Below are 11,437 nucleotides of genomic sequence, written 5' to 3' on the forward strand. Positions count from 1 at the left end.
CACAGCATGGGCAGAGTTGAAAACACAACTCAAAGAATAATTTGGAATTCCTCAATTTCCAGGTCAGTCTGTAAGACAATTTTTAAAGTGCCGTCAACGTCAAGGAGGAACCTGTAGACAGCAATTGCGATTGAAAGCAATCGCTCTTCGAACGCTTACCGTTTTGAGAGGCAAATTCATTCAAAGTTCAACAACTCAATTTGTTATGGGTTTGTTAAATCCGATAAAGCGACTAGTGTTGTCAGCTCAGCCAGGAACCGTGCAAGAAGCGATTGAAGTTGCGGATAAAGAAGAAATAATAGAAATGATGACCAGACAACCCGGTAGAGAATGTAGACGCGTTACATTCTCAACAGATATTTGTTTTCATTGCGGAGAACGAGGCCATTTCGTAAGGAGTGCCCTCAAAAGCATATTATCAAAATAGATATTTGTGTTATGGTTGTCATAAACCAAGACATAGATCACAAAACTGCAGGCAAAAGAAGGCAGGAGAACGGAGAACGTATAAACCAATGGAACGGCGTTCAGTACAATAGCACTCAGGAAATAATCGCCATCCAAGAAATATTTATAATCCTTCACGAAACCATCAAGTGGAAAATAATAGACCAGGAGATAATAATAATAATAATAATAATAATAATAATAATAATAATAATAATAATAATAATAATGAAATTCGGGATAGACAAATGTGCAATGGTTCATCTCAAAAGAGGACGATGCGGGGACTACGGAGAGGATGTGCAGCTCGTAGATGGAAGCATCCTACACCATCTGGATGCCGGAGAGACGTATACTTACCTCGGGGTGGAACAACGCCACTCACAAGAGGTAACCGCAGTGAAAAAACTCTCTCCGCGGCAAGTATCAGCACAAACTTCGACAGATCTGGTCATCGGAGCTGTCGGGGAGAACAAAGTTGCTGCAACAAATATGCTTGCCGTTCCAATCTTACTCTACTCGTTTGGAGTAGTGAAGTGGACTCGGGAGGAGCTGTATCAACTCGACGTAAGGACCCGAAAAATGATGCATCTCTATAGGAGTTTGCATCCCAAATCGTCCGTTCCACGGTTGTACTTCCCCCGACAACAGGGAGGTCGTGGACTTTTGAGTTTGGAGTGTCTACATGACAGAATGGTACTGGATACAGCCTGTAAAGTCGTCAGGAGTTCGGATCCCCTTCTCTGCATGGTCCGTGACCATGAGAGAGCAGGAATTGGAGCATTTCTCTTTAGGGCAGCTGCTCGAGCAGCTGATGAACTCGGTATAGTTTTCGACTCTGAACGAGGTGACTACAACTCTGTCACCGAGTTGGAACCCGTTCAGCAAAAAGCTCAGATAAAAGCCGCAGAGATCACCTTACTTCTGCGGAGACACAGGGATAAGCCAATGCATGGGGTCTTCTTCAATAATATTGAAGACCTTGGCTTATCAAAGCGCCTGACGTTCGCTTTTCTCAGGTCGAGTGGGCTGAAGTCGGAAACTGAGGGGTTCATCATGGCTTGCCAGGATGGTGTCTTTAACACCTTAGTCTACCGCAGTCGCGTGATGGGTATAGAGGTTCCTGACACAAGGTGCAGGGCCTGCCGCGAGGCGCCCGAGACCCTAATGCACTTGCTATCAGCATGTCCAGCATATGCGGTCTCGGCCTATATCCATAGACATAACGCGGCCCTAAGGGTGCTATATTATCATCTACGGCACTCCTACGGTATTGACGAGACACCGGTGTTGCCCTACGCTCCGGGGGATATTGAATCCGTTGTGGGGAACGAGAAGTGCCGAATTTATTGGAACTATTCGTTCCCCACCCTCAGGCTCATACAAGCTAATAAGCCTGATGTAGTTCTTCTCGACCACCAGATCAAGACGATATTTGTCGTGGAGTTTTCAGCTCCTGGCGAGACGAATATCGTCAGAAAAGAGGAGGAAAAACGGATAAAATATCGAGATTTTCTCTTCGAACTCCGCAGACTCTATCCAGATCACTCTGTCAAGATGGTCGTTCTGATTGTTGGAGTCCTTGGTGGAATGATGTCTTCTCTACTCTCGAATCTCAAAATCATACCGGCTTGCCGCATTAAGGCAGAAATCTTAGCCGCACAGATGCAGAAGGCTGTCATTCTTGGCTCACTGCGTTTGCTCAGGGCACATGATTCTCGGACCCAATGATCACTTACCCCACGGTGTGGGGAGTGGTCATTGGTTGATTATGCTGGCGCGCCCTCCCGAATGTATCGGGGCTTCGGGGGATAGGGCCTGACCAGCGCACACTACGGTGAAAAAAAAAAAAAAAATAATAATAATAATAATAATAATAATAATAATAATAATAATAATAATACGTCTTTATTCACCATAAAAATACAAATGGAATAGACAAAAATAAAATAGAACAGAATACAGGAACAATAACAAAAACAAAAAAAAAACTTCCAGTATATGGTGAATAGGCGGAGTATCAGCCAAGGCTGTTTTTCAACTCAACCCGGGAAAAACTATAGATAAATAATATGAACACAAGTCGAGTTAACAATATCAAAAAATTTTAGTTATTGCTTTACTTTAGAAAATTCATTTTAGAAATGCCAAGGTCGGGAACGGGCAAGAGGCTAATGAGATAAATAAGTCTTCAGTCGAAATTCGCAGGGTAGTTGATTGTTATATTGGGGTGCATTATACGAGAAGCAGCGGGTGAAGATGGAAGATTTGTGTTTGGGGATGACTAGAACTGAACTGTTCCTTGTAGTAAAGCTGTTAATCGTAGAGAATGTTTTAAGCTTCTTCAGTAAGTAATCAGGTTGTCGAGTTATCAAAACTTTATGTGTGTTGGTAAGAAGGTGTAGAGTTCTAAGTTTCCCAACATTTAACCATCCTGATTCTTGCATTGCTGGGGATATATGGTCATATTTCCGAATACCAAACGAGAAACGTAGACAGCTATTCTGAATACGCTGTAGTCGGAGAGTATCCGATTTTTTTCAAAGCAGGTCCATAAATACTATCGCAATAGGAAATTTTTGACATTATCAGATACTCGCATAGTCTGAGTTTTAAGTTTGTGTTGAGCAAATCACGATTAGGAAAAAGCTGTCTGAGAACGTTATAAGAAGATTGGTTCAGATAGCTGACATGTTTAGTAAAGCGGAGATCCAGATCAAACCACAATCCTAAGTTTTTTATCTCGTCCACGGAGGGAAGTATATCGTTTTCGATGCGAACTTGAAAGGTAGAGTTGGTAAGCTCTCTGTTCTTCTTAGCTCCGAACATCATTATTGCGGATTTGTCTGAATTGAGCTTGAGCTTATGGGCAGTAGAAATGTCAAAGATGGCTTGGAGATCGTTATTAATATGCGACAGAGCAGATGTAGACTCGCCTGGCGAAAAAGAGAAATATAACTGCGTATTGTCTGCATAGTGATGTATATTGCATTTTTTCACGGACAGATTAAAATCACAAATATACAAGCTAAAAAGCAAGGGCCCAAGGATAGATCCTTGTGGCACTCCCTTCAATACCGGCAGAGCATCTGAAATAACTTCATCCACAACAACTCTTTGAGTACGATTCTTCAGATAGTTTTCTAAGAGAGACACTGCTTTTTGAGAAAAACCGAAGTAGACAAGTTTGTCACATAATATCACATGATCTAGAGTGTCAAATGCCTTGCTGTAATCTAGGAGTATTAAACAGGTCAAATTTTGTTCATCTGCAGCTTGAAAAATATCGTCAGTAATTGACAGAAGAGCCGTGGTGGTACTATGCTGAGGTCTGAATCCTGATTGTACAGATGTATAATATGATTTTCATTGACGTACTCATTAATCTGATTTTTCAGAATCGATTCCACTACTTTACGGTAGAATTGTAATTGGTCTTAGGTCAGAAAGGACAGTAGGTGAGTTACACTTAGCCAGAGGGATAACCAATCCATCCTTCCAACATTTTGGAAATTGGCAAATGGTAATGATGAAGTTTATGAGAAAGGTGAAGTGATTTATCAAAAAAGAGTCAATGAGATTGATCATTTTGAGGGATATCCCGTCAGAAACCAAAACGTTGCTCTTGATGCGTCTCAGGGAACTTCGCACAATCTCACAGGTGACTGAGGTGAAGTGAAAGGAGTTTTCAGTTTCTTCCGAATTAACATATCGATCTAATAAGGACAATTGGCGAGCAGATCTGATAGGTTGAGGTATGGAATTGAAGTGCTGGTTAATGAGATTGACGTCTTTTAATTCATCAGGGATATCTGATTTTTTGTTGTTCCTCAGGATATCAAGCGTTTTTAAGGTATTCCAAGTTGCTTTGGAATTTTTATTTCTTAAAACAAAGTCCAGATATGCTTTTTTCTCGCGTCGTATCGCACTACATGTGTAATTTCTGAGGTCCTTATAGCTATTCCAATCGGCGATAGAGAAATATTTCTTGTATTTACTCAGAGCTCGGTTTTTGAGTGCAATCATCATTTTTATATTGTAAGTTAACCAAGGTGCTGGGGGTTTAGTTACTCTCTTCGTTTGAGAAGGGGCGTGTTTTTCGAAAAGATTAAGAATGTTGTCGTTCAGGAAGGAGACCATACAATCCACGTTATCGAATTGATAGATGAGATCCCACTGAATATTCAGGACGTCTAAACGGAATAGATCGAAGTCGAAGTTACGATAATCGCGAAAAGAAACCATTTTAACTCTTCTAGAAGAAACAGAAGCATTAATTTTGCACATCACTGACATATGGTCTGAAATTCCCTGAATATCATATACATCCACATCTAATATTCTTTCCTTATCAGAGACTAGGACGATGTCAATAAGGGATTGAGAGTGAGCAGTTATTCGGGTAGGCTTCTCTATAACCTGATAAAGATCGAACGAATTTATGAAATCTGTTAGGAGTTGAGAACGCCGGTCGTGAGTTAGTTTAAACATTGGATCAAATCAGCTGAAGGGGGCCGGTATAATACTCCAAAAACGTGAGTTTTACATCTGTGGGTTGTTGAGATCCACAACTGTTCAAGATGAGAACTTATATGACTAACTAGTGTTTTGAATTTAATAGAGTTATTTATGTAGAAGGCAACGCCACCCCCTCTGCCAATTCTGTCGGCGCGAACCAAAAGATAATTGTTAATTCCAATGGTATCAGAGTCAATTATTGGAGAGAGCCAAGTTTCAGTGACACCAAATATATCAATATTTTCATTCGAAATATATTCCGATAGCAAATCAAACCCTGTGAATAATGATCTTACATTTAAATGTACAAATTTTAAAGTTTCGGACATTTAAGGATATTTTCCCGACTGAAGCATATACAAAACAAACAATTCTGAAAGGTGAATTAGTAAGGGTGGTAGTCGTCAAAGCGGAAATGAATATATTGACTTAGTATTTAAATAAATTATAAATGAATTCAAATTCAATGTAAACAAATATAGTAAAAATTAGAGTAACTGTGTTATTTGTAGTTCCGGTCAGAGGTTGTACGAGTTTTTCGGGTCCTTTTATCAGCAGTTCTTGTAGAAGAGGGCGCAACCTCGCTTCTGTTGTGAGTCACTTGCAAGAGTTCCGGATTAGACTGGATATCAGCCAGAGTGTGGAAGGTGTCGTTGATAATCAGGTGGTTATTCTTGATAGTTGCTTTGACTCCGTTAAGTTTAGCAGTATTGAGGTAAGTCTTTAGGGATTTATGAATACTCTGGTCGGCTGGACATAAATCGTTGACCACAAAGATGCTCTTATTTTTTAGTTTGTGCAAGTTTTTTGTGATTTCCAATTTTTTTAAATAAGAGACATTTCGATTTTAAGTGTCCGCTTTTTGTTCTTATTCTCGAATGAGTATATATTATTAACATCAGCAAATTCGATAGGTACTTCAAGAATATGACTTAGGAGAGAAAGGGCTTCACCATTGTCTTCTTTTTCGATACCAAAAACCAACAAGTTATTCCGCCGAAGTTTGCGATCCTGCGACTGTACGACTTTCTTCAAAGTATCATTTTCTTCTTCGAGTAGTAATATTTTATCGTTGACACCTAGTAATTCGGATTTGATCTCGGCAAGCGTAATTTGTGATTTATCAAATCTCTCGTCTAGATTCTTCAATAGATTGTAAATAGCAGTCAAGGAAAGTTCAGAAGTATTGGTCATTGTTTACACCAGTTTTTGTTCTAGCTCCAGTGCTAATACAAGCCTTAGCTTATCAGAAGTGATCGTTTATTTGCCGTTTCTTGCAAAAAGTTTTTTTATTTTTTTGTTGAAGATTGGTGTGAGATTTCAATATAGGAAGTAATCGTTATATTAGCACTTATTCAGCGTCTAGATAAGAAAGTTGCTCACCCCGATAAGGCAGGATGCACTAATTTCCAGGTACAGATTGATGAAAATCCCAAGATTTTGGATTCACAAACAACAGTAGAATTCAGTATTTTCGAGAGCGGTTCACACAGACGTTGTTCACTCGACTCGACACTCCCACTCGACGAGATTTAAACAGCGAAGCGGCTGCGTTTCAACCCCGCAATGTAGCTGCTACAACTCGGAACGACGCTTAGACTTAAGAATGGCAAGGATACTCAACTGCACCCAGATAGATGATAGACCCCGAAATTTTGCACAGTTGATGATTCAAGGAAGCTTAGTCACAGCTTTTATTGACTCTGGGGCACACGTATCCTTAACAAAGCCAGTCATCGTCGAGGGGTTTACGATTAATAGAGAGAAATATTTTGACACAAGGACAAAGAATACCCGATTTGGGAGAAGTTAGATTACCGATTACTTCAAGCCAGGAAAAATAATTGATCATGAGTTCGTCGTGATAGAAGCTGGTAACTTTGATGCTGATATTCTATTGGGATTGGATTTTGTGAAGAAATTTGGACCAAAGATCGATTGGGGAAACAGCTACATGTATTTGTTGGAGGAGAAAATTGAATTGATCACAGATAACAGAGAAAGAAGAAAGACAGAGTGTCCCGAAGAAACAAGAAGAAATTATGGAGGAATTGAAAGAAATGAGAGAAGTTCTGATGAACATACAGCGTATAGTTTATGGACAATTTGAGAGCGAGCAAGTCCTAGGTCACCCTCAATGGCCAAGGATCACATTGTTCGGGAGTTTGACGACCCTCGAATAACAACAATATCTTAGAATGCTCGAATGAATCACAAACTATGCAGGCTAGGAATCTTATCAGTTCCCGTTCATCAGTAGAACTTTGTACTGGAAAATCCGTCACAGGGGACGATGAAAAGGAAGAAGATAAGGAAAAAGATTTGAAGTTTCAAGGAAGTAATGGAGACAATAGGAGGAATAGAGAAAGTCCAGAGAGTACTGGAAGTCACAGGAGTATTGCGAAAAGCAAGGATAAGAAAAGTATGATTGGAAGAAAAGGAGCAAGAATAAAAGAGAAAGTAGTGGAAAAACAGGAGGAGATAGAGAAAGTTGGAACCAACGTAGCGAGTTCCACCAGTAGTGATTTTGGGCACAAAGACCAAGCTCTAGGGAGTACTTGTGGAACCAAAAGTACTTTCACTTCAGGTGTGGCACTCTATTTATCCAAGGATCTAATAGTATCACCTAGAACTACGACTATATGTATGGCGAAACTGAAGAAAATCACCTCACTGTCAACGGATGATATAGTAATAAAAAGCGCAGAAGTAAGACAAGGACTTATGGTAGCCAGATACGTATGTAAGGTAGCAAGAGAGATCCCCATCCAAATCATGAATATTTTAGAAACGGACTTGTAAGTTCAACGAAAAACAGTCATAGCACGAGCCTATGAAGCGGACACAGAGCAAGCAACAACAAACAAAAAAGTGAAAAAAATAAGAAGCGTGAGCAAGGTCGAGGAACAAACTATATTGCAACAGTTGAATTTACACGATCACACAGGAGAAAGAGATAAGAAATTGGCTCAACTAGTGAAAATAGAAAAATTCAATATTTTTGAATTTAAGAACTCAGCAGAAACGATGATAACCAAAATTTAAATATATTAAAACTAAAACCATCACAAGGCACGCTACTGAAAATCGAAAAAAACCATTAATGAATGAAACAGAATAGAAAGGTTCAGATTTCGCCACGTAATATTTCACACTATTACTAAATAGATAGGTCAATGTATTCCCTCAGACGATGCCAGTATGCAAACAAACATTCCAAATATCACAGCGCGTGTTTTTTAAATAATTAGGAATATCATTTAGCACAAATTCAGAACCGATGGTCCCGGAGAGACAGTTCAGAGTTCATTAATGAAAATTGACGAATCGATTGATTTTACCTAGAAAGATACTCAAGATATTGGGAGAAACTTTTGTTGCAGACCCAACCGTTGTAAATATGTGGATTTACTTCGCTATACTTGAAAGAATTACAGCCTTTATAGCATACGATTGTCGAAACTCTATGACAAATATAATTGCAATATCTCTGTGAGACGTTTCGGCATGTCCTAACCCATCATACGGCTATACTTCACAAAATATAAAAACACAAGTTTTAGAAAGATATAGAATACAAAGAGTTCACGTTAAAAATTGTCTTTTACAAATAACCAGGCAAATTTATAATTGCGGTGCATGGTCTCATAGTAGCCCCGTAAGGGGTGGGATGTTGGAATATGTAGATCAAATAGATAGAGAAGAATGTAAAAAGATGCACAATTTTGTAGAATATCGTGGATTCGTCAATCAAATAATAAAATTAGAAAAAACAGCACGCATACTGTTTCCGTCACATTGGCAGGAGAATTGAATAAAGATGGAAGCTGCAAAGGGGTTATAATTTTCGAGAAGAAGAATGGAATAATGTGGCCGTAATAGCCAGTGTACACATCACATTACGTTATTACTCAGCCTTGGCCCATTTAGAAGCTAAAGCGATTATTCTACAGGATGGAGTCTCATGTAATTATTTAGAAACATATTGTCTAGATCCGATAAGAGGCGAAACTTTTTGGGAACCCATCAATCAGGAGAAATGTCAACTTCATCAACTGGTGTATGACAATTGTCGACAATTGTCGCAGAAAAATATTCATGAAATTTGAATTCCGAGATGGAAAAAACAGGAATCACAAGGTGATGCAGATTTAACCACACACGTCAATACGAATGTCTTTATGTGGAACAATCTTTTAAACGAAATCTACAAGAATTATATTCTGAAACAGTATACAGGCGATGTCTTTTGAAAACAGAAATACTGAAAAATCGCTTAGCAATGGCTCAGTTTTCCCCTAACGCAGTAGTTACACTCTTTCAACAAAAATTAGGCCTGGTGGGAAAAATAAATGGAGAAGTACTGTACGTTATGGCTTGTAACCCCCTAAAATGTTGAAATCCGAAGAACAAATGAATGTTACGTGGAACTGCAAGTAGTCGCCCATAACAAATCATACTTTATTGCGCCAAACACAAGAATATTAGAAACACATGTCCAAGAAACAGATTGTAATTCATTGATTCCGTCGTTATTTTGGAAGCTGATTGGGAAGGGTCTTTTAAACTCAAAAATATTCAAAAATTTGGGTCAGGAGGCATTTATTCAGATACCAAGATTTCAAAGGCACAAGAGTCGCTAATATTTGGTTCAGAAAGGAAAGCTATTCAGAATATAATTATAAGAAAAATTATTGGGAAGGATATTGATAACCAAGAATACTCGGCAATAAATTTATTTAACCCTGAAGAATTGGAAAAGATGGCCGATAACACGATACAAAAGTTGTATGACTGGTTTTTATTTTTGGGAAATTTTACCAATGGATTATCAGGGCTATACTTTTGTTTCCGGCTACTGAAGTGGTAATTGAAATTGCCCTGAATGCTATTGCGATACATCGGCTAAAGGGATTTTCCTGGCACACGCTATCATCATGTTGCGATAGTGTAACGATGTTTTTGATGAATTAGAGGCAATGGAAAAGTTCCCATAAGGAAGAAAAATATATGGCAGAAAGTATAACCATTCGACCGAATTTATCGGCAGATTTTCAAAATAAACCGAATAAATTACCTACACAGGAGAATGCAGTACAGCGTTATGAATTACAAAATGAATCATCACAAGTAGTGACTGAGCCACATCGATGCACGTGGAGTTTAAATAAATCGATATGGAGGACACATGAGAAAGTAATTATTATAGGCATTTGATATGAGTTCAGAATAATAGGGAAATGCAAAATCAGTTATTTCATGAGAGAAAAGTATTAAAATGTAAAGTGACCACGTAAGAAGAATACAGTTTTATCATGAACAGGACGCGTCCCGCGACTAAATAAACAGTGATGAACAGCTCAATAGAAAGACAATAGTCACTGAGAAAAAAAGCGTATTTATATAACGAGGCGAAACCAAAAACGTTTTAGAACCGTTTTAGACGTGTCGAAGACAAGTTCAAAAAAAAGTGACCGAATTAAAGATGAACATTTTATTAGAAACCGTTCGTTTAATGAGTGACTCCAGTAACAAATGGTGGTTATTGCTTTTCACCACAAACGAGCTTTGTCAAGAACGTTCGGTATTACTCAAAAGGCCGAATGAGAACCCCTATTTAATTGGATCCAATTTATTGTATGGCCTGTTGTTCCATGCGGAACTAGCCCGGTTATCCACGCGGTTAGGTATACACGAATGATATTGTTTTGGATGCAACCCCGGACAAAGAATGGAGGAACTACCACTCCCCAGAGTAGAGCCCATTCCGAATCAACGGAGGAACCACTCCCGAACCAAAGTCCAGAACAGGCAACCAGGGTTTGCCTATGCAATTTCTGCAGGACCAACCAGCCAGCCAGAAGAGATCATCATCCCCTAGAAGACTTGGCAGTCTTTCCTGTAGTTGGAATGAGACCACGCATTGTCAACCATTACTGGCAAGAGCGCCCATATTCCCCATTAGACGCTCAACGATCATCCGAGCTGAGACCTTCACCGCCCCCAGCAACTGCTAACCCGTGGCCCCGTTCACCCACGATCGGGATGTCCCCATCAACCAGCATAGCAGAACATCTAGCCCCCAAAAGAAGAGATTGGTACCGTGTTATAAACGTAAGTGATTCTGAATAGTTAAAAAACCCAAAGAAACAATGGACCATATACTTTGTGGTATTGGACGTGAAATAGTTTTATATCAAAGACATAATTAAGTTTTATACCTTTTCATATTGAGTTTTACCATATCAATTTAGTATATAATCGTTAGCATATTGAGTATAGGGTTTGACTTGGTTAGAGAAATTGGGTATCATGAAACCAGAAAAAAAAATTAATTAAAAAAAAACATTATTTTTTCAACTGAAAAGAAAAGGTATTTCTACTAGATACCCTCTGTATGAAGAAGATATTTTTCCAAAACCTTATAACTTTTATGGATAGCATAAATGAAAAATTGTGTGCGTAAGCGAAA

The 11,437-nt window shown here is 38.9% G+C and overlaps 1 protein-coding gene across 1 annotated transcript; it reads left to right on the forward strand.

Moving 5' to 3' along the window:
• Positions 1-938: 938 nt before the first annotated feature.
• Positions 939-5,795, forward strand: LOC141484480 (uncharacterized). The gene is made up of 2 exons (XM_074179481.1): positions 939-4,117; positions 4,536-5,795. Exon 1 carries the CDS (start codon positions 940-942, stop codon positions 2,176-2,178), a length of 1,239 nt encoding a protein of 412 aa, XP_074035582.1. The 5' UTR covers position 939; the 3' UTR covers positions 2,179-4,117; positions 4,536-5,795.
• Positions 5,796-11,437: the final 5,642 nt, after the last annotated feature.

Source organism: Leptinotarsa decemlineata, unplaced genomic scaffold, assembly GCF_025532065.1.
Source record: "Leptinotarsa decemlineata unplaced genomic scaffold, Ldec_3_MD MMD2_tig00005785, whole genome shotgun sequence".
Taxonomy (NCBI): domain Eukaryota; kingdom Metazoa; phylum Arthropoda; class Insecta; order Coleoptera; family Chrysomelidae; genus Leptinotarsa; species Leptinotarsa decemlineata.